The following is a 24219-nucleotide window of genomic DNA, read 5'->3' as shown; positions in this document are numbered from 1 at the left end:
CCTTGACCTCGTCCACCCTGGAGGCCCCTGTACCAGGTCAGGAAGGGTGCTGCTTTGTTCAAAAAGTTTCCTAACACATTCAGACAGAACAAGCTCTCATAGCTCCATAACCTTTGTTGAACCTGCAGTTGAAGGTTTCAGTAACATGATGGGTATTTACTGTTTTATGCTGTTTATGTTCTTGTCAGGGAGTTTTTAAAATGTTCTGGAGTTATTTAAACCCTTTTCTTGCCCTCAGGTTAAGATAAGGTGTCAAATTGTATATTTAAACTCCCCTAGGTGTCTCTTATCTCTAGGTGGGCCTCACAGTTATGAATTTGTTACTGAAATGACTTCAGGAATGTTTTTCAAAGAAATTTTAGACAACCTGAGAAGATTTTTAGATTTTAAGCAGAGACTTCTATTGCTGGAAAATGTTGCTTATCTAGGGTTCTACTACAGTTCTTGTCTGAAGCTTTCATCCTGAATATCATATTTGTCCAATTACATTTGGGGTTAAACTAACGCAACATTTCAGAAAAATAAGATCTTGCCAGTCAAACATGGTGGTGGTAGTTTGCTTTGCTGTTTTAGAGCCTGGACAAATTACGGTAAATTATGGTTCCTTAAATTATCCTCTCTACCAGAAAATCCTGAAGAAAAAACTCCAGCCAGAATCTTAAATTGAAGCAAACTTAATAATGCAACAGAAAAATAATTAAATGAATGGCCTAGTCAAAGGTTGGATTTAGAAACTGTAGCATGACCATAAATGTTTTGTTCATGGTGGAAAACCCTTCAGTGTAGCTGAATGAAAATGCTTAAGATAAAAAAATTGTGAACTGAAATTAATCTGCAGTGATGCAAAAATGTATTGTCAGTTATTGCAAATGTGTGATAAAATCAGTGATAAAATTATTACAGTTAAAATATAGAACCAGGTTTTTTTGAGTTACTATTTCTGTCATTGTTTATAAAAACAACAAAATATATTTTGTCTTTGCCTGATATTACAATATTATTTGATGGTCTGAAATATTTAAGTGTAACAGAAAAGCTAAAGTTTTTTGTCGCACTTGGAGGTGAAAACTTTTTAGTGAAACTATAGATTAATTTAGATGGATCAGGACGAAGTGATAATCCAGAGGGTTAAAATTATTCAGGCTCCGATATGTTCAAACAGCCCCACAAATGTTTGGCTAAATGTCCAGAAACAAGTTCAAGTTCTCTCAGATGAACTCTGTAAGTCCATTATTGAGTTTCTGGCATACTGTTGTTAGCAGAGACAGCAGAACCCATTTAATTTGGATGGTGTCCCAGCGCAGACCTCAAATCTGAGCATAGGTCACACATTTTCAGCTTAGTTGAGCTTGTCATTCAGAAATTGTGTTGTCACATTGCTTAATCCATTCTGCATGACTTAGGCCACAAGGATTTTGAGGTTGCTGTAATTTTTCTCTATTATTATACCCAATTTGTGCAACAAATAGCAAAACAACACTGCAGTATAAGTGCCAAATTGTGAAAAAACAATTCAGACTCGCAGCTCAAACTTTTCTAATTGATAAAGCTTTCTTTAAAAGAGATTTGGCTTATCTGTGCAAGTAGCTGCAAATGCTTTCCAAATCTGAAGGTGTAAATTATAAAGCAGAGTTTCACACCTTCTCAGTTCAAACTTACTTCTTACTGGATGGTGACGCTGGTTTTCCAGCTGTTATCAGTTTATGTTACATTTAAAGGCTCAGAGGTTCCCAGGTCTTTCCAGCTTCCTTTCATCTAACAGAAACAGGTCAGGACTTCTTTGAGGCAAAGTGGTGACTCATCCAAATAACTTGTATTTATTTAAAGTGATGATCCTGGAATCTGTATTTGTTTATAAATGACTCCAAGAGACTTTCCCTGCTTGTGTAAATCTAAAGTTCTCTCTCCTGAATCCTTCCTGACTTCTGGCTTGGACTGTCCTGAATTTTGAAAGTGTCAATCTGATAAATGTTGTCAAACAAATCTGTTTTTTAAATGCTAACATAAGAAAAATTAAAAAGTAGAATCAAATATGATCACTTATGAGAAGCTAAGACTTTTTTCTAGTCAAAAACAGAGCAAAAACCTTTAGCAGCACTGAATGTGGAATAAGAGAAAATCTGCAACACATTCAAAAATATGAATTCAGTTTTTGGTTTAAATAACCACTGCAGCTGTACGTTGTACAATAAGTACATTGTGATAATCACATGCAAACTTCTGAAAACAAATGTGATTCTGATTATTTTATAGCCTGGAGTTGTTTCCCGTTTGGACGACAAACTTGGCTCTTTGCAAAAGGTCTTTAATACACATTGTGTGTGTTTGAATGTTTGTCCGTCAGGAAATGGGACAGGTTGAAGGTGAGGTCAGAGCCATTGTGTACATGTGTGTGTGTGGGTGTGTGTGTGTGTGTGTGTGTGTGTGTGTGTGTGTGAGTTGTATAACCTGATCTGCTTCCACTTCCTATGATTAGAGGGTCATACTTGTGATCTTAGTGTCAAGGCTTTGTTGCTTTACAGACAGATTTATTGTTGATTAAAAACAAATCCAGAGGTCAGAGGTGGAGGTGTACACCCAAAATTTTTCAGATTTATAGATGTAGAAGATTAAAGTAGGACTGATAAATCAAAAGATAATCATCTTTCTTTAAATAGAAGACAAACAACACCTTGTGTGCAGTACATCCACAAAAAGAGAAAATCAATTTACCCCACGTTTGAACCTCACTATGTTACAGAATATTACATGTTTCATCTCAGATGTTTCTAGTTGTTTGTTGATCACCAAATCAGATTTCTTTTCAGGGCAAAAACTTTTAAAATGCTCAAGTTTTTGAGTAAGGCCATCTTTCACACAAGACACCCAGTATGTCTTTTTTTTATTTTTTATTGCAGCAGCAATGCAAAGATTACAAAGGAACAACTTTCTACAAAGTCACAGGATACAAGTAATGCACCCCAGAGTTGCTGTAAGCTGTAGCTCTAACCACCCATCGTGACTTCTTAAGTTTGCACAGACTTGTAGGCTTAAGCATCTCCCCTGGCAGACCAAATCCTCCCTCACATTGTTTGAACATTAGTATGGAGTCAGCCTTCCACAGCGTTGGTTCTTATCCAAAGTAGCTGGAGCAGATGTGTTTGGACAGTCAGGAATTCTCTGAGGTCTTTGGTGAGCAGAAAACTTGCAGGAAAGAATAGTAAGTGACGTCTTTGCATCTGTGTGCATCACAGAGAAAGATACAAACCCGCTAAGAGAAAAATGTAGGTACAGAAAGAGATGTTGAAATGAGAGTACAGAGTTCTGCGATGTACTCCCAACAGTGTCATGACTTTGTGAGCTGCATCAAAGAGTACGGGAGAAATGTGATTAATTTTAATACGGAACAAAATCTTCAGTAAGGTATAAGGAGAACAGAAGAAGAAGCAGGCAGGATCTGATCAGAAGAAACACCAGTAATCTGTAAAAATAAAAACATTTAATGACATGGTGATCAGGGGATTCTATTCAGAGGAAAACTGAATATGGTGAGAAAGGCTAGAAATCAGAAACTGAGGGAAGGAAACTAATAGAAAACACACAGAGCTTCACTTAGGACTTTCTGCATGTTTTTATTCCTGTGGATGTGAGAGCGCTCTCCAGGTACTCTGGTTTCCTCCCACAGTCCAAAGACACGACTGAGGGCTTTAGACAATAGACAGAGTTGGAGGAGGAGTAAAATAATGGCACAGTCTGGCCACCAATTTTCTGTTTTGGATTAACTTACCATAAACACAAAGCATAGAAATCAAAACACCTTCTGATATCCACTCCTAAAATCTCAAAATTCATAAATGCATACAGTGAACTACAAATAAAATAAGCCCCAGCAATAATATTTAATATCAAAATGATGGACATTTGAATTCAGCAACAATGGTGAGATTTTAGGCATGCATGCTTTATTTCATGTCTCGTCACATGTCGAGTGTTATTTCAGACTTTGACTCACTAACTCCAAAACCTTCCTTATTGTCAGTCATTACGAGGAGGATTTGCTTGCTTTGAATAACTGCCTTGCTGCACAATCCAAATGTGCTTGATCTCAAGGTCACTAGCTGATGGCTGGCTATTCTCCTTCAGGTTGTTCTGGTAGACAGCAGAATTCATGGCCCCATTATTATGTCCTAGAGCAGCCAAGCAGCTCTCTGCTGCTTCCAGGTTTCATTGTTGATATGATACAGCTTTTCTAAAACACATTTTTTATGAAAGACATGATGATCTGCCTGTGAAAGTAAATCTGCTGGACTTCTCATTAGAACGCAGGCAACAGTTCTGATTGCTTCAGCAGATAGGAGATGTCAAAGAAGAAAAAACAAAACAAAAACACATAGAAACCTAAAGTGATGCAGCTTTAATGATTCAACTGAAATCCATTGTAAGGATTCTAACAGCTTGAAGCTCTTTGAAAAAAAAAAAAATGTATATATATATATATATATATATATATATATATATATATATATATATATCACATCACTGGTCGCAATAAACATCCCAACAAAAATGAATCTACTGTCTTTTACAACAATTTCTCTAACAGTCAATTTTGTAGCTGCAGAAGCAGCTGCTACAACTAAATACAGCTTCGCCTATTTACACAACCTGTAGAGGAGAACCGCCTTCTGTGACTACAGGACTGAGAAGTGAAACTAAGCAAGCTCACATGGCAGCTGCATACAAACTGCTACTTCAGCTGCACCTGCAAACATAAGAGTCAGCAACTGTCAAATCACTGCAGTGGATAAAAATGTCAGAAGGCTCCAGAAAAGCTACGCAGCCACTGCCTGCTCTAGACATGGGGAAAAAAAAGACGATGCACACACAGACTTGCTACTGCATGGGATGTAGCAGCAGGAAACAGTTTAGCGCAGTCTCAGCGGCCCCAGTGTGCGCCGTATGGACAGGATGTATCTCACAGAGAAGAACAAACAAACTGCACCTGAGTCCCTGGTGGAGTTAAGAATGTATTTTCTTTTGAACTTTGGTCATCGTGACAGCATAATGTTACTCCAGATGCTTTCATCAGACATTGAGAATTAAAGTTTTTGTTTTTTTTCAGCTGAAGATGAATCTCTGGAGTAAACTTAATGTCTTTGGTGACGACATCAACTGTTCTGCTGTGTGTTGTGAAAACAGAGACTGTTTTTTCTTTTTTATTCCAAATTAATGATCTGATTGCTGCTAATAAAAGCAGGTTAAGCCACAATTGGAACAACGTCTTTATGACAAAGCATCACACATGCTTACATCTGTCACTAAACACTAATTATCACAAGTGACAATGTATTTTATTAGGATTTTTGGTGATATGCTAGCACAAACAGGAACAGGAAATGAAATCGTTCAAACCATCACTCCCCAAAAAGTGAGTAAGGCACAACTGTAACCCTATGAGTACATGCACATGCACCAACACTGACGGGTCAGAAAAAGAAAAAATTAATCAAAGAAGCTCCTAGAAAACTCATTGTGATTTTTAAGAGCTTTTGGAGAGTTCCACAACTCAAGATGGGAGAATCTGTTGAAAGGGCAATTAATCATGCACTTAAAACTTCCCTTTGACGAAGAGAGGCTGAAAGAAAGCCATAAAATCCCATTTTCAGTTTGTCACAACCCATAAAGGGGACTTTAAACACAAGGCGCTCTGACTGGAAGAGACCAAAATATTACTTTTAGAATACAATAAGATGTGAGCCTTTTTTTCAGTAGGTACTTGTTTATTGAGTTATGTTTTAATTATGTAAAGCACTTTGATCTGCCTCCTTACTGAAATGTGATATACAGGTAAAGTTGACTTGATTTAATAAATTCTGTAAATTTTTGGCAAAAATATAGAGGCTGCTAAAGATGCAACTCTAGAAAACAACCCTAAATATACAGACAGGACAGTAATGGAATGATTTAGGTTGTGTTTTACAATGGCTTAGTCAAAGTCCAGAAATAAAGTCAGTTGAAAATCTGCAGCAGGACTTGCATAACACACTTTTCAGAGAATTATTCATACCATCTTATTAAGCACTAGCTTGAGTTGGTAGCATAAAGCATAGTTACTTTAGTGTAACTCGTTTTTTGTGGTAGAATAAAACATTGTTTTGAAGGTTTTATTAACTTTAAGTGCATGGCGATCATTCAGTGGAGAGTTAAGGGGTTAATTCAGCCAGGCTTTATTAGCACAGGATACCTCCGGATTAGGTGTAGGTGCAGAGGGTGGAGTGAAGCACAAGGAGGGATAGAGGAAGGGAAAAGTCACGGACAGGAAGAGGCACTGAGAGGAATGTGTTGGTCAAGAGGATATAACCATACGTAATGACCCATTTATTTATTTATTTGTTCTCTCTTAAGAACATTCTGCCGTGTGAACAAGACAAACACAACAATAGACACATAGCTACCTGTGGTGGTACTAAACCCTTTGTGATACTGCATGTAGTTTCCTCCAGAGGTGAAAAAAGAAAACCTTCAGATAAAGTCTTTGAGGGCTTGTTAAGTGGTTTGTCAGCAGCTTTGGTTTGCACGAGCAGAGTGTTCACTCCCCCGCCCAGACAATGCAAAGTGCGGATCAGCTGGCAGATTAAAAGATAGCTGACCAAGGCTCTAACAATGAACCTTTGACTTCAAATTGTCAAACATGTCACTGATTAGGTATTTCTGCTGCTTGGCAAATATGGCCAAAAAGACGTCATCAGGAGGAAAGAGCTGATTAAAGGACGGCGAAAGATAGAAAAAGAAAAGGCGTCTGTGTGAAGCTCTTTCTGCAAAGCTTGAGTGCTTCCTGTCTCCCTTAAGCAGCTCAGAGCACAAAGCATGACTGCACTGTCAATACACAAATCATCTGACAGAAACCTGGCATTATCTAGACAAAATACGGCTTCTTTTCACCAACAAGCATCACTCCATGGTTGTAAAATAAAACATATTTCAGTAAATCTATAAAACAGGGGCTGGATGTGTTAATGAATGTGTGGATTGTGTTGGGTTGCTTCTTTGCGGCTCCACTGCTGGCATCCTGTTCTTATTTCACATCAGCATCTCCACCCAAATGGTCTGTGTGGGTGGTTATTATTGAGGTTATGCTCATGATAAAACTGCCAGAACGCAATGTTCACAGCAGAGACAGTCAGATGGCTCAACCTGGTGATTTTGGCTGGTTTGTGTTGTGGCTTGTGGGTCGTGCTTCTTGTGACAGTTCTCAGACTCCACGTCTCACAACACTGTAGAGCAATTATATTAGGGGATTTATCCAAAAGATTATTAACTTTAGTGTCCAGCAAAATAATCCATACAACTAGAAGTTTTTCATATTTTGAAAGATTTTAAGCATAAACGTCAATGCATTTTATTGTAGAGGATCTAAACAAAGTTCAGAAGAGGAAGGAAAATAACTTGCGGTTTTAAATGGAAGGTTTTACATGTGTGGCAGACATATGTCCTTTAACCTGCAATAATAAATAAAATGTGGTGCAGAAAGTTGCAGTCAGAACAAATAAAATCCTCTGGCAATTAATTTGACCTTCAAATGACCCCATATGTCCAGGAAAGCTCTCATCAGTTGGTTAAAACATATTAGGAGAGAACATGATGCACACAAGACATTTCTAGAGTAAAGCTGAGCTAACCTTCAGGCAGAGTTGGGTTAGAAAGGTCAATTCATCATCCACAGATGGAAAGAGAACGGTACCAATATCTGAATAACACTCTTAAAAGAGAGTTTTATTCAGAGAGGAAACCAATGCGTACATTATTATTTTTTATCATGAATGACAAACAAATTGTGAGATAATAAAATTATAATATCACATAAAAAATATATTAATTGTTTTAAGTTTTGCATTTTTTTTCTTCATCTTCCATCCGGCGTCTTGAGGACCCCCTACCTCCACCAGGTGCCCTCCCAGGGGGCCGAGGACCCCACTTTGAAAAACACTGCCCTAGTGAAAAATATTGTTTTTAGCGCCACTGCATACAGCAGCCATGGTTTATCTGCATTTGTATTTATTGTTTGTATATTTTTTATGTATTCAGTTAACCATTTCTTTGCCAGCAGAAAATCTTTACTGATTGGAGCATTTCAGTAATTAATTGTAGAAACAGTAGAGAGGTTTTCAGACAATTAGCGGGTGAGAATTTGGTGAGATAAGTAATTTCATTTAATTCTCCTATTAAGAGTTTTTGTGACATATTTCTTACTAGAAATTCCCTTTTTAAAACATTTACATTTCTTCTCCATAATCAGAAGTATGTATCAACAAACTTCCTTCCTTCCTCTGGGATTTTGACAGAACCATCTTTTAACCCTGTGTTTATGTTTCTGTCTTGTCTCCGTTCCTTCCAAACATTTCAGATGTGATTATGCTTTACGCTCATTGTAGCCCACTTCAGGAAACGAATACGTTCTTCTCTAACCATTTCTGAAAATCATTTTAGCAGTGGCTTTTATCATCATTGCCCTGTTGGAAGTATCAGTAATGCCAAGGATTTAGTTTTTCTTAAGACTGCTTGATGTTTTTCCCATGGCTTCATTGTAACATTTGACCCAGGGATATGTGATGATACCTTAGGGAAGGCAATGCATGCAACCACCAATGTCATGCAATGAATGTGAGTATTCATGCCACTCAAGGCAGAAACTAAGACATTGCACAATGCTTAAGTGATGGCTACCAAAAAACAATCCCACAGCTCCATGACAGTCCATCTGTCAGAAGTGGAGCCGATCAAACAGTAGACAAGAACTTGCAGTACATATTCACAACAACTCAGCAAACGGCTCATTTTAAGTGCAATTAAATATTGAAAGGATGAAAGTATGCTGAGTTAGAAATTATACCTTGAGGTCTTTTGTGCCATTAGGAAATCAAAGCACAAACAGTACTATGAGATCTCGGCTGGCTGGAAACACATTGAAGGAGCTGGAATATTTTGCTGGGAAGAAACAAGGATACGAATCATTTTCCAAGATAAAGCCAACGTGATGTAGTCCTGGACGGACTCATGGATGTGCCAACTATCCAAACAATCAAAGGTGTCTTGATTTAAGTGTCTGCAATGTATAATTTCCCCTTAAACTGACCGTCATGGATGCAAGGTGAGGTACACTCTGGGAATTTTTCCAGTCCATTTCAGGACAAACAGCCGTACACAGACAAATACCTGAGGCTAATTCAGAGCAACAAATCAGCTAAAATGATACTAAGACATACTAATAGTCATGTTTTTCATAGGTCGGACTGTGGTTGCAGTTTGATGGTCAACTTATTTAAAACAAATAATGACATAAAGTAGGTGGAGGTGAAATTTGGACATTTTGCTGCCTGTTTATGGCATGACTAAACTAACATGTTTGACAAGAAAAACACAGAAAACAGCCCATCACATTCAAGCAGCCTATTTTTACACCACCTTGGAGCCAAATATCAGACTACAAAGCAATGTGAGTGAGCATGTTTAACTGAATGTTTAAAATCGCACAACTTTCCAGAAGCCAAAGGCGAAGGGTTTCGCTTCACTGCTTCTAAATGTGATCCAAACATCTGGATCTGAAAAAAGAAGTTGTCCTACATGATGAAAATTAAAACCTAAAACCTTAAATGTACTGTCTGCTGTTGAGTTAAGAGAACACCTCAGGCATGCCTTATACACTAAAAGCTGCTTCGTGTTGTCTGATAGGCTACTGTCCTGCTGTGATGTCATGAGTGCTTGCTTTAAATAAGGGCAACAGGCTCAGCTGCTTCAAAGTGTGGCTGAGGGCTGAAAAGACTGAGTACACACATGAGTGAGAACAAAGAGGAAGAGGCAAGACAAAGTGCTTGTGTAAGTGCTTTCGATACCTTATCAAAAGGTGGAGCCCGACCTACTGAGAAGCACGGTTCGAATATGATGTGGATTTAAAAGAAGTGCGAGAATGAAATCATTGGACTGAAGAGAGCAAAGCCTGGAGGTAAGAAAACAGCACTGCAGGTCTGCTTCACATGCATGAGCTCCACTCACTCTGGGTCCCTATGGGTGCTTTTACACATGCATTAAAAAACTACTCTTATTGCTAATTAAATGTTTCAGGGAAATATTATTAAAATAGTTAATGCCATATTGTTTATCTTAAGGATTTGGATTCAAATTAGAAATCAGAAATAAGATAATCCACTTTTTTTCTGAAGGATTTTATCTCACATTAAGTAAACCATTCAGATTCTATGTCTCATATTCTCACAGCTGCCAGGGGGAATAAAATAGTTTAGCAGAAAATAATTTTTCGAACAAGTCAAAATGATCATACATGGTTTGTGTTATGTGGACAGTTTTCAGTCTTGTACTGGTGACAGTTTGTTCTGGTGACATGTTTATTCTACCGAGTACAGAAAGAGCTGGGGGTTTAGGCGCTTATGAATGTTGTTTAAATGTGTGACTGTGAGTCTGTTTTTGTAGTTAGGGCTGTGAGTAATTCATCTGAGCTTCTGCTGAAATATTTAGATATTTCCACATCAAACAATCATTTAGGGTTGATCCTGGGTGTCTTTTTAGTGATCTCTAGCATGGTCAGAGTCCATGTTGCAAGCTGTGTTTTTGCAGTTAATTGTCAAGAAAGTTATTGATCAGCTGTGCAGGGCAGCAAACAGTTCAAGAGTCATCAGTTTAAAGGGCAAACAGGGGAGCTGATAAACACTGGTCAAAGCAGATATTTATAAATCATAATAAAATGCTTGTAATATTAAAGTAATGCCTGAAATGGTGACCCCCACTACATCATCGCCTCTCATGGCCAGGCTCTCCTCTCCTCATTCATTATGTCTGAAAGGGCCAGGTGAGCACAGGTAATGAAAGATTGATTTTTAAAATGAGTTTCCTGACAATCCATCATATTTCTGACATGTAATATGCACAAGGATGTGGGCTTTTTCTTTCTATAATGACAAATCCTCTAAAAATCCAAAAGAAAAACTTACAATTCTGACTCGAAAAAAAAAAAAAAAATCTGAGATCCTTTTGAGCTATGTTGACAGCATAGGAGAGCAATTTCTCTGATTTTCATAAAACAACAAACCTGTCATGGTCTGCCTTAGCACTTTCAATGTGTCCTAAATATTCAGCACCTTTGCTCGCTGGCATGCTGTGGAGCTGAGTAAACATATGCGAATCAATGCCGCTCCTTACAGATGCCATCAAATTGCTCTCCAAGTGTTTAGATTATGCTGGAATTAAGCCAGTTAACATTTTAAGCGGAAAATCCCGTTAACCTAACAGCATTTACAGACATCCTGTACATGTGAATGTTAAATAAGAGATGCCACTCCAAAGGAATAGCTTTGATTATTTTAAACTGAGGATTTGTGAAGTTTTTATTTGTAAAATGTTCCTTTTCCTGCAGCAAAAAAAACAAAAACAAAAAACAAAACAAAAATCCCAGTGGTAGAGACCTAACAGCCAGATGGCCACTTTATTTTAGCTGATTTGATTTATTTCATTAGTGTCTAAAGTCAGTCCTCATGGGTTGGCATTCTGGATCAACACACCTGAATCAAATGATGGTTCATCAGCAGGCCTCTGCAGAAGTTTGACAAACCGGGTAGTTGGGCCATTTGAATCAGCTGTGTTGGAGCAGACACATCTAAAAACGGCTGACCTCGAGCAGTGGAGCTGGACACCCATGATCTACTTAAAACAACTAAAACTGAAACAAACTCAACTCTATAGGACGTAGTTCTACATTAATGTCTGTTGGGCTGAAACTGTATTATATAACTTTACAGTGTAATTCTGTAAAAAATAATATTTAGATCATGGCATCAATTAGTTTACAGGATATGTGACTTATTCTGCTCTAATTCATAATTTTCCATACCTTAGCTGATAATAAATGTAACCAGTAAGGACATGCTTTTACTAAAAGTACTGCAAGGTGTATTTTGTACTGAAAGGCTGGTGTTTCTTAATAAAATCCAGATTTTATTTCAGCATGTCAGTTGATAAAATCTTCATTTACTTGATTTACATACAGAATTTGTGCTGTTATTTCTGTTTGTATAACTCCATAGTGTTCAGAGAACAAAGCTTGAAGTGATTAAATTCATCAAGCTTCATTCCTCTGATTTTTTTTTCTTTTGCTGCGGTACCTGCAAACTTTCACTCTCTGCTTGTTTTTGCTCATGTGCTGTAAAAAGAGACATTAAGACCAGTTTAGATGGCTATATTATAGCTTTACAACTATATTATAGCTTTACAACTATATTATAGCTTTACAACTATATTATAGCTTTAGGTATAAAATGAGGGGATGGTGTAGATTTTCAGCAGCAGCTCTGCTCAAAGACAAATATACCACACAAAGACACTAAGCAGGTAGGTTTAGTTTCAAATAATTTAGCTTTAGGATAAACAATCTGCATAAAGAAACTAGATGTTGCTCCAAAAGTTAACCAGTTTATGCCTTTTGTTACTTCCAGTTAGAGCAGAGTGGGAAGAGCTACACTCATCATGTAAAAAACAGTATTGTTGTGTTCACAGTTCATTTTCGGAACACATCATTGATACATGTGTTGTTTTCTCACAAGTAATGTTACTTGCATTACTGCCAAGTAATGTTGGCAGATCTTTAAGACCTTAATTTACTTGATCAGCTGATCAATTACCTCATTTCCAGACAGCAATGAAACCTGGAAATGCACCGAAAAAATATTACAAAATCCAAAGGTTTATCATCCTATTGCTTCAAACAATGCAAATACAGTCGTAACTTTTAAGGTTCAACCGTGTCTTGAGAAAATTTAGCCCTTTAAATTCTGGTAAGACAATATATCATGTGGATTTGAATGTTTTCCATTTGAGTTGTTTTAATTAGTCAGTTTGACTATTTGTTAGGTTTACTTTCTACAAAATCACTGTGATATGACATCTGTCTACTACAGTTTCAAAACAACCACTGATAATAACTTTACAAAACTTCACTTAAAGCATTCAAACTCTCCTCTTTAAGTTTACCGCTAGAATCATGAGAAGATAGACGTCTTTCCTACAAAGACCTCCATATCCTGAACCCGCATCTACCTAACAGTGCCAACCATCCCCCTATGTTTGACATGGACGGTCAGAATAGCAAACAAGGAGCAGCATGCATCTGCTGTCAATTAGGCCATGTAAAAGAGGCGTTCTGCTCAGCCAGTCAGCCCTGTGTAAATAAAAGTTCCTTCATGATGTTCATGCATGATGTGTAATAAATAAATGCTTATGAAATCAAAAGTTTATAGTCATAGCCTGATGCAGAAAAGGTCACCTTGTTTTAATTCTCTTGCATGTCTGCTTACTGCAGCTATAAAGGTTTTGTTTTACTACCATTTCTTTCAGCTCCGTGGTTTTGGTCGACCTGTACCTGCGTTGCATAATGCGCATGTTACTTTAGCTGCAGGCTGTCGCAAGCCCAGCTTGTTCCCAGCTTCAACCTACTTGCTTGTTGTATACTTAAGTGGGCTGATTAACTCAGAGTGCAAAAACAAAGTGTACAAAGTGTACATGTTCATGGAACATGTTCAGAAAAATGTTCCGGACTTCTGATGACATGATGGTTTGAACAGAGACATCTGTCTTCAATATCCTTTTCTGCATTTTGCAGAGCTCTTTGACTTAATAATAACTTCAATATAGGATGGAGACAAAGTGAAGAACTGACACGATATTATAGCAGCATCACATGCTGCCAGTGGATTTAATGTTATCTGACTGAGATAAAAATGCAAAGAGATGCAAAAGGCTGAAACTGATGAACTCATGATAACACCAAGGAACATTTGGTTTCTTCTGTGAATGACCACAGCTCATGAGACAGAGACATGCCCTCCGCCCACTGATCCAGAACACCAGCGAAAGGTTTGGTAAAAGCATTTACATTAAACATAGCCTGTTTTAAATGCCATTGGCCTTTTGCAAAGAAATAATTATCTTCATATAATCAGATAGTATAATTATGTAAAATTCATTTCAGAAGAGGGGTGAGCAGAAGTCTGATTCTGCATTCAGAACAATCGTTAAAGGAGACACCCTTCCTCACTTAGCACTGCATATTACTTCCTGTATACTGACATTACTTCTGTAAATGTGTCGCTCCACTGCAAAGTGAAAACATTAGCAGGTTGATGCAACTTAAGAATTTGAGTCATAAACTAGAACAGTATTGAAAAAAATAATAGTATCGTCTGTCCCACATGGTGACAAAAAATCTTCTTTGAAATTCAGAATTTATACAGAAATGTTATGCATTAAAAATTCCTCTGACTCATAAGTGGTTTTTACTCCAGTTTAAGGTGCAACTGCAGTGAAATAATCACAAATTATGGCTGTAGAACTTCAGTCCTCAACAGATTATTTTCCTCTCCTTTGCTTTAAACGTTAGAGACATTGAAGTCTGGAAAATCATGCAATGTTAATAACAGTCATACTTTTCTTCCCCAAGTTTTTGAGGGATTTTAAAGTTGTTTTTAAGTTCAAAAGTATCATCGCTTGGACAAAATCATCGATTATGGTTTGAAAATAATAATGAAAAAATGTAATTGCAAAGGATCGTCTTAGTTTCAGTTCCTTTCCAATCCGTTTCAGCTGCACATTTGCAAAAGGTTTGTAATGAATATAGTTTTAATCACATTCTGAAGCCTGCTGTTGCTGTAAGTGGAGATGTGTGTCACTAAATAACTGAAGCTGAACCAGCAACACTGCTGTAACAGGAAGAAGTTTGGAGACAATTTAATTTTGTTCTGGAGTTTAACCAGAGCAAATAAAAAACAACATTTTAGCAGTGAGACTTCAAGCTGAAATCCTTGTTAGAGCTCTTATTCACTTGGATCTGCATCTGTGAAATACAAAACTCTTCACAGATTCATCTTTTCCCAACGTTTGCAGAGAATTTAAATCAGCTGTTGTGAATGACTCAATGGTGAAAGTTTTTATTTAAAATTCACATGGAGACATTTTTCCTGTCTGCTACAGACTGCATATTTGGCAACACAGACGAGAGAGAGTAAAGGTTCAGAGATAGTCAGATCAATAAGCTGGACTTTTATTTGTTTTATGTTTATCCTCACTTAACTTTAGCCTGTAAGAAACCGTAGATGTTACACATATGTTATTGAACCATAGCATCACATGCATCGTAAAAGATTTAACCTCCTCTTATTGTTGCTTCTCAGATTATTTTAACCATTATCACCAACTATTTTTCATTGTTTGTCTTGACAGTAGATCATGGGAGGTGTGACCTTTGCGCAACCATCCATGAACCAGACACAACTCGGCAACATCACCAATTCACCACCAGAATATAACGATGTGGAGCTTGTGCTGCTTGGTGTTGCCATGGCTATTCTTGTCCTAGCAATAGTTTTTGGTAAGTGTAAGAAATGATGCCAGTCACAGTGTCTTGCAAACATTTTCACACATGTGGAACTGTGTGGCATTTTGCATTACAAACACAAATCTCCATGCGTTCCTTTGGATTTTATGTGATAGACCAGCAGCAAAGAGTTGGAAGCAGAGGAAAATAGAAACAAGTCTTGAGCAACTTTAAGTATAAATATTGTGGTGTGTATTTGTTTTCACCTACACTGAGTGGATAAACCACTAGTTGCTGCCAGTTTTTGGGATTATGTCTCCTTCATCAATAAATATCCAGAGACTGGCATTTTTAATATTTGTCTTTCCTTAACCTCAGTCAGTGTGGATAAAGAGCATATGTGAACAAAAGATTTTCCAATCTTGTCAAAGATTTATGAATTTGGGCTTTGACTAGGCCATTCTAACACTTCAGTAAACCTAGATCTAAACCATTATTTTACATCTCCAGCTGCCTGTTCAGGATATCTGTCCAGCTGCAAATTAAAAATCTGATTCCTAAAACATGTTTTTCTGTTTTATCCGGTGACTGCATTGTTCTTCATGATGCTGTTCACTGATGTTTACAGTACAGGTTACATTACAAACAGGTGGACTCTTTTTAACAATTAGTTGACCTCAGAAAGTGACTGACTGCAGTTGATTTTATTTATGGGGCTGAAAATAAAGGCATGGTACACCATTCAGTGTTTTAATTTTGAGAAAATTAATACTCTTTATCAATTTTCTTTCACTTTATACTCATGTACCAATTCGTACCGTGTTCACATCCAAGTAAAATTAATTGTGGTTGCAGAGTAACAGCATTTAAAAAAAATATGTTTGTAAGGAGCTGCACTTTCATTGTCTGGATTATTGGAGAATCAAACCTGATTGATTTTATGCTTTTAGTTCAACAGTCATTGTTTTCTGTGCAGGTAATGTGATGGTGATTACAGCCATCCTGCGCTTCCAGAGGCTCCAAACTATCACCAACCTCTTCATTGCCTCACTGGCGGTTGCTGACCTCATCATGGGTGTGATTGTGGTCCCTTTTAGCTCCAGTAACATCCTGCTGAAAAGCTGGATGTTCGGAAACTTCATGTGTGACTTCTGGACGGCAACTGATGTGCTGTGTGTGACAGCCAGCATAGAAACACTGTGTGTGATTTCTCTGGACCGCTACCTCGCTATTACGAGGCCTCTCCGCTACCCAACACTGCTCACCAGGTAAGGCAGCTTTTAAACAATGAATATATGAATAATTTTAATTTTGTGGAGAAGACTGTGTTTAAAATCAGCATCTCAGTCAGATAAATTCTGTAAGTTGTTTTCAGTCTATTGGCAAAGTTTCTTGGATGCGGCCAGAAGAGCAGATTGATGGAAAATGTTAACCTAGAATCCCTTTAAGACTTGAAACACTTTTTGCAAATGTATGCAGTTGACCTTAGCTATCCATTTCCTAGCTAATAGGTTAAGCTCTGCCAAGGTAATTATTAACCCTTTTAACTCTGCATCATTATGTACTTCCACCAAAACGTGCAGTTCTTTAATGCTCCTGAAAGAACATGGGTTTGTTTTTTTCTTACTGTTAAGATGTAAAAATCAACCTGTTGGCGTGTTGTTGAAAGTAAAACGGGAAACTGAACAGCTGGCTTACAATACCACCTGTTTACAAATGAATGCCATGTTTTACCAAGCATGCAAAATCTGAGACACTTGATACTTAACTCATACTTGAGTTTTTGCTTTGTGTTGTGTAGACCAGAGGTGGATTCTGGTTTAAAAATGAAAAGAATCTGGATTTGAAAAATTCCAAAGGATTGAGATCACTGGACCTTTTCAGTTCTTGCTTTGACAAAAGGCTTGAAGTACCTACTGCCCGCCAACTCTTTAGCTCAAACAGACTGAATGAGTTGAGCTTTGACTAATATGGACTTAGATTTTGAGTTTTCATATGCAGAGTTTACAAAAACTGTATTATATGCCAGGCACTGTGTTGATCTAATGTTCACGGAGTAAAAGTTAGAGTTGCAGTCCAGTAAACTGCTGCACATGAAAACATCAGCGAGAGGAAGATGTGGATCGACTCAACTCTACACAGTGCAAAGGGATACAGGAGAACCTGAAAGTCGCTTCTGTGACGTAGCTAGTGACTCCACCCCTTAGCCAATCAGTGACCGACGGTTTTCTGATATCAGCAAGCTTCCAAATAAGTAAGTTGCATAAAAGTGGGAGCGCGTCGGGTTGAGTCAAGCCACATTGAGTATGTGGAAAAGAGTTATTTATGCACCAGACAGCACAAAGAAAATGCTCATCATTGCACTTCGTCTGACATTGCGATTAAATAACTCAAGCAACAGAAATTTTATGCTGGGAAATTTCAGAGCTTTTGAAACAGTAATGTTTTATAACCTTGTTTTACACTGATACCATCAACAGGCCCTTGCCCCCAGCTTTACCCTTGTTTGACATTTCAAACTGCAGATGCATATCTGAGAATCCCTAACACAAACTAATCTGGTTAGTCTCCAAGCAGCTCATGCTTCAAACTGTTTTCATTCCAAGTCTCATAAAACGGCCGTTTTCAGAAAGGTTGTTTAGGAAACCACTCTGCAAAGTGGTTTCCTAAAAGGCAACATTTACAGGTAAATGTTTTATAGCAACAACAACTGTCACTGACTGTCACTGATCTGCATGCTCTTCATCGTCTTCCCCATGTTTAAACTTCCTTGTCTCTTGATGCTTGCCAGGGCTCGGGCTTTCATGGTGGTGTTTGTGGTTTGGGCAGTGGCCTCGCTCATCTCCTTCCTGCCCATCTATCTCAAAGTCTGGGTGTCAGACAAAAAATCAGCTGTGGAATGCTTATTCAATGAGACCTGCTGTGAATTCAACACCAGCGCAACGTATGCAGTCTGTTCTTCAATTGTGTCTTTCTATCTGCCGCTGGTGGTGATGATTTTCCTTTACACCCGTGTATTCCAAGAGGCTCAGAAGCAGCTGGAAAAGATCAGAGGAAGGCAACGGCACTTCTACCACCTGCATAAGTCTGCACCGTTGACTTACACAGAAGACAGTCCTGTACTGAATAAACTCAGGACAGGAGCGGATGGAGAGGACAGACTGAACATGCAGCAAACTGAGGATATAGACAACAGGCAAGAGGAGAAGAGAGAAGAAAATAGAGTGAGGATGGAAAAAGAAGGCAGGCAGTCTGCTGCAAAGCGTCTCAAGTTCTGTCTTAAAGAGCACAAAGCTGTGAAAACTCTGGGAATCATCATGGGAACTTTCACATTGTGTTGGCTACCATTTTTCATTGTCAATATCGTCGTAGCGTTTGTAGATCTCGATAAATATAAGGAACTAATTCGATTCCTTAACTGGCTAGGTTACTCCAACTCTGCCTTCAACCCCCTCATCTACTGTCGCAGCCCTGATTTTCGGCACGCCTTCCAGGAGATCCTTCATTTGAGGGGAAGAATCTCTGGATGGAAGGGGGCATGTGGATGGTGTAGTGAGAGACACAACTACCCCAATTCTCCACAGAGGCAGAATGGGAACTCAGACACGAATCGTGTCAGGGATCTGGACACTCAGGAAACATCAGGGTGGAAAGGAAGTCTGGAGAGCTCCATTCAGGACAGCTCTCTGACCCTGGCCCAACCAGCATCATGCTCAGAGCAGGTTCTAGATGTAGCTCCCGGCTCCTTGACCAGTTGGGAGGAAAACAGCTCCCGCAGTAGGACTTGTAAGGAAAATGTTGCTTCTATTGCTTGACCAAAAACAATAACATTAGACCTTAAAATGAAGGGGTGGTATCATGTAAAATGAACTTTTTTGAGCTTTGCACAATATATTAATTTTATTCCCTTATCAAAAACATACATGCAGTGTTACCTCAATTCTTTAAAGCACTCCTCGGAGTTACAGTTCCCAAGCTTCTGCCTCACAGAGCTTCCCTCTCATTAGAGTCTGCCCCCCTACTCAGCTCCTTCAGACTAGCCAGCACCAATTAGCAAACACCTGGTGGAACTGTGCATCTGCTGAGTTTATTATACGAGCTACTTCTCAGTGCAACGCTGGTAAAAACGTTGCTAAAAGGTTAATGGAGAAAATGCTGTTGTGATGACTACCTGAAGGCGAAGTTGCAGAAGGACAAGGAGTTTTTAAAGAGACAGAGACCCAATTACAAGGAGTTAAATCAGGAATTAAAATAGTCTTTAAATCCTGTTTGATATGTAACAACTGAAGGTAACATAGACGGTTGATTATGCTATAAAATGGCACTATATGCCTGGAAAACACATAATACTGCCCCTTTAAAAATACACTTCTATATAGCATTAGCTAATTTGTTTATCTTTGATGGACTGATTGAATTTTCTGGTGTATAACATGGCTGGATAAGATTATATTGTCTCAGTGTTACTGTGACTTTACTTGATATCCATGTTCCTCTTCTTCTCTATTGCAGTTTTTTAATTGCATTCAATAGACTGAAATACAAAGATCAGTGATCTAAGATGAATTTAGCATTCATACATTCACCCAAACAAAAAATATGGAATATTTTCACACATAAGACACAAAATTGTGACATGCCATCAAATTCTCTGGATTCTTTTAAGGAGGTGACTGTTGGAACTAATTACCTATAATAATGGAAAATATTAACATTGTAAGATTTGATTCATGTTATGAAGCAGTCCATTTGATCCTAAGCCAATCTGGTGTTTTAAAAAAATCAATCTGTAAACAAAAGTTAAAATAAATTAAGACTTAAAAACAAGGCTTGAGTTTACAAGATAATTTACATATAAGAATATAACATATAATATTATTAGAAATGCTATCGTCTTTTGATACAATGAATGGTACTCGGTTGCATCCATCTCTGTGATGTACTTTGTGGGATATTTGAGATTTTATTTATCCACAAGTGGAGTTAGTGGTTTAATTTATAGCGTCTTACTGAAATCTTTACACCACTTGAGGATTTTCAGAAATTGATCACTTAACAACAAACCTCATTGTATAGATCAACATGAAGTGAGTAAAAAAAATATATATATATAGATTTTATTTTTACAAATTTGAAAATGTAAAGTGTGGCATTGATCTGTTGTTGCCCAACCTTTATTCTGATACCCCTAAAGAAAGTGTAGGTGTGGATAAAGGACTCATCTAAAAGTTGCAGGACATCTTCAGGACTCCTTTCATCTAAAAGGTTTTGATACAGATTTTATTTTCCAAGAATTTTGAATCCCTTTTGTGCCACCTTCATTTATAGACAATGAATTTTATGTATTGCTTTGTGTGGGTCTGTCACACATAATTGCAGAAAAAGGTTGTAACGTGATCAAATATGAGAAACTTAAAGGGGTATTTGATAATTTCCCAAGCCACACTGGTCCACAAAGTAAAATATTTTACTAAGCATACAACACAAGTTTTTAAAAAAGGTCTGTTATTGGAAGTGACACAGTTTTGAATCATTCATTCATTTAGAAAATAGTACATTGTATGTTGGAATAATGGATCATTTGGTCAGTGAGATGAAAGACTGGTTTTCACCGGCAGCTACAGAGGTGACTGTATTCCACAACATCCTCTTCATATTTCAACTATCTTAAAGTTTTACATGAATGTTGAAGGTACTGGTATGTGCATATTGTTCAGTTGCAAAAAATAAAAGATGATTTTATCACTGGTGCATCTGTTAGCAATGGTAGGGAAACATCCAAAAACGGCACATTTGGGTGATGTTGGACTTTATTTAGCTTAGCAAAGTTACTGACTATGTACAATTTTAAGAGCTACAGAGAAAGTACCTCATTACTTTAACAAGTGATTTCAGGTTACTTCATTCCAAGCTGTTTATTGAAAACTGTTAAAAATGTTCTCCTTTAAAAATGTGGCATTTGTTGCCAGTTTATTGCAGATTAAATTACACATATATATGGTAGTGTAAGAATGTGTTGAGCTATATCGTATCTGTATATTCCATAGCAGATGTGAATGTTTAGATAGGTCAAATACCCTTTGTTATTGGGACAGTAAAGATTTAAACTGTTGTCCGTGTTAACCACAATGTGTTGAGTTTACTGTGGTTGATTACAATCACATTTATCGTGATGATGCATCAGAAAATGTTTTAGTTAAATGTCTGTATCTGCCTAAGGCCTGGTTGCCCTGATCATATATTAAGCAAAGTTAATTTGTCCGGTGAAGTTGTTGCATCTTTGGGTAAAAGACTGAAATGTTATGAGATTTGTTTTAACAGCCTTGTTCTGAGTTATCCATGGAAATAAACGTGGAAAACAAACTTGTTTAGGTTTTTAGCCTTTCCAGGATAAGCAGCACATCTTATAAATATACTGGAGTCAGATAATTTTTTCTTAAATCTTTTTTTACAAAAATAAAACTCCACCCATTTAAGTTGGACTATGTGTCAAAGCAATTAACGTAGAAAATCAGTCTTATCTGTTACAGCTTTAATTCGTTTGCTCTGACTGCAGATCTGGGCCAGCTGTTTTTTTGAAGAGTGATTTATGAAGGCCAATAAAAATCTGCCTAACTTCGGTTTTAATGAACGGTGACTAAAATAAATGGGCTTCTGTGTCTCATCATGCATTAAAAGCTTTCAGAGTGAGAATTGGCTGCTGCAACAAAAGATGAATTAATTGTAAGACTTCTCACATGTCTTAACCTGTAGAGTCCCTTGTTTCCTGTTTTGAAAAGTGACAAAGAAAAAGAGGTCTCAATGCTCCATCTGATGGAGCATTGAGACCATCAGAGGTCTCAATGCTCCATCAATGCAATATATATATATATATATATATATATATATATATATATATATATATATATATATAAATAATATATGTGTGTGTGTGTGTGTGTGTGTGTGTACATATTGTTGCGGGAATCAATCAAGGACGTTTTGCTCCTTTGTAAAAAAAAAAAAAAAAAAACTGTTTTTTTAATTAAAAAAATGAGGCAAGATTGTACAACTGTTTTTTTTTCACTACTATTATATATAAATACAATAGTATATATAGTATATATATATTTCACACCTTTACAGGTATGACAATTAATGTGGAGGATGGAATATGGTTAGTGATTAACCTTCATCTCATAATAAAGTAGCTGTAGACCACAAAGAAGAAAAAAACCCTTATTGCTTTGCTAATAAGGTTTTTCCACTTCCAGACAAAACGTCCATTATGCAGAAAAACCCCTGAACTTTGCTCACTCTGAGGCAGAAAGTCTTACTCGATGTGGGGCTGGGTAAGATGAGGGGTTGTGGGAGCTCCACTTATGATAAGATTATGAAGAACAGCTCCATTATTCTGAGCTCCTTCCCGATAAACCTCAGAAGCATTTATGGTGGGATAATTGTGTATGAGATAAACATCTGAGGCCCTTAACTTGTGACTATCAGATGGTTTCTTTTGCTTCCCTGAATTCATTTTCTATCATCACATATTCACTGGATCTATTCCTTTGCCTCTCAGAACAACACTGTGAAGCCGCGCTTTCATTTTGGTCAACCTTCTTTAGCTCTTCAAACAATGCAACGTTTCAGACAGTGCAGAGCAGATGATTATTGTTCAGTTGGGCCCACAGTTTAGATAAGGTTGTCTGAAACGCTCACTTTACAAACACAGTGCTTCGTTTACGCGCGTTTAAGTGGTTACACAGAATAAAATGATCTGAGAAGATGCTCAGTTGATGCAGAATGTAAAAACCTTGTTTTGTTGTTGTACTTTTTGTATTGTGTAAGTGTAATTGGTTGTGTGTTTGACATTTGAAAGACTTCCTGGTGTAAGGTAAATAGTTTTCATATTTAAACCAACTTGCAAATCTTATTTTCCAATTATTAAAAAAAAAATTACAGCCAAAACATGCATTTGCCTGTAAATATTAAGCACATATAAAGCACAGAGACTTTTTCTATGGTTTAAAATTAAAATTAAAATTTATTCCTGGTATTCTTCAAAGACAAAACAGAAACACTTTACAGATTTACTTTGTGAAAATGTCTCATCCTAAAGCCCTTCATATTGCAAGGCCAAAATCTCAAAACATTGAAACAACTTTAAATTATGCTTGTGCTCTCAGTTTCAGAAGCTTTTTAGAGAAAAGCATTTTTGTTTTCTACCTCCTTAAGATCTAAATGAATGTCATCTCACTGTTGTAAATATTTATTCATAAGCTGTTGTATATGTTTGTAAGTAAAAGAACAAAGTTTGAAACTGTGTCATTTAAATATGTCCCTTTGCTTGTCCTCAGTTGGTGAGTGTGTGTTTATTTCTGCGAGTCAGTTTTGTGGTGCTGTGGGAGAAGGAGGGGAAGCAGAGCCAGTCAGATCCAGTTTTATTTTTTATTTTTTTTCTCAAATACCCACTGCTTGATTTCTAAAAACAGCAAAGCAAAAGATTTGGGGAGTTTTTGTACAACACCTTACAGTTACAGCTGCTGCTGTCATACAAGAGTCTCTAAGAGACAGCTGGAGCTTTTATGGAGTAAGGCTCTATTAAAAAAGTTGTAAGCACTTCATTTCCTTAGCTGCAATTGTTGTGTGTCTTCACTTAGTACAAAAACTGTTTTGTTCCTTAGCTAAAGCTAACAGCTCATATGAGAAGACAACAACTTGTCTAAGCTAACAACCAGCCAAACAGGTTAAACTCAGACTAGCCCTAGACACAAACTGCTATTTCAAAAGTTGTTTACTAGTCCAAGAATGTACAAGAAAATAATGGTCATTTTGAGATTCTAACAACTAGCACAAAAAACTACAACAGCTAATCAGAGAAGCTAACA

At 37.3% G+C, this 24219-nt stretch overlaps 1 protein-coding gene across 2 annotated transcripts; it reads left to right on the top strand.

The window, feature by feature from the left end:
* The first annotated feature begins 9787 nt into the window (after positions 1–9787).
* On the top strand, positions 9788–20586 carry LOC106940104 (beta-2 adrenergic receptor-like). 2 transcript variants are annotated; one of them, XM_015022754.1, is made up of 4 exons: positions 9788–9979; positions 15262–15406; positions 16329–16620; positions 18144–20586. In XM_015022754.1, exons 2-4 carry the CDS (start codon positions 15265–15267, stop codon positions 19165–19167), a joined length of 1458 nt encoding a protein of 485 aa, XP_014878240.1. In that variant the 5' UTR covers positions 9788–9979; positions 15262–15264; the 3' UTR covers positions 19168–20586. The 2 variants fall into 2 exon arrangements, with proteins under 2 accessions (XP_014878240.1, XP_014878231.1); XM_015022745.1 differs by having other exon boundaries at positions 15259–15406.
* The last annotated feature ends 3633 nt before the right edge of the window (positions 20587–24219 follow it).

This window comes from Poecilia latipinna, unplaced genomic scaffold (assembly GCF_001443285.1).
Source record: "Poecilia latipinna isolate Pla-1442-1.1 unplaced genomic scaffold, P_latipinna-1.0 Scaffold87, whole genome shotgun sequence".
In the NCBI taxonomy this organism is placed as follows: Eukaryota; Metazoa; Chordata; class Actinopteri; order Cyprinodontiformes; family Poeciliidae; genus Poecilia; species Poecilia latipinna.
Note: the sequence above shows the minus strand (reverse complement) of the source record. Positions and strands in the feature narration are given on the sequence as shown.

What these genes read in the sequence shown, in the direction of transcription:
- LOC106940104 (XM_015022754.1), top strand. Translation starts at nt 15,265, where the DNA reads ATGGGAGGTGTGACCTTTGCGCAACCATCCATGAACCAGACACAACTC. An exon ending in TGTCCTAGCAATAGTTTTTG is followed by an intron (nt 15,407 to 16,328) that starts GTAAGTGTAAGA and finishes TTTTCTGTGCAG; the next exon opens with GTAATGTGATGGTGATTACA. An exon ending in TACCCAACACTGCTCACCAG is followed by an intron (nt 16,621 to 18,143) that starts GTAAGGCAGCTT and finishes GATGCTTGCCAG; the next exon opens with GGCTCGGGCTTTCATGGTGG.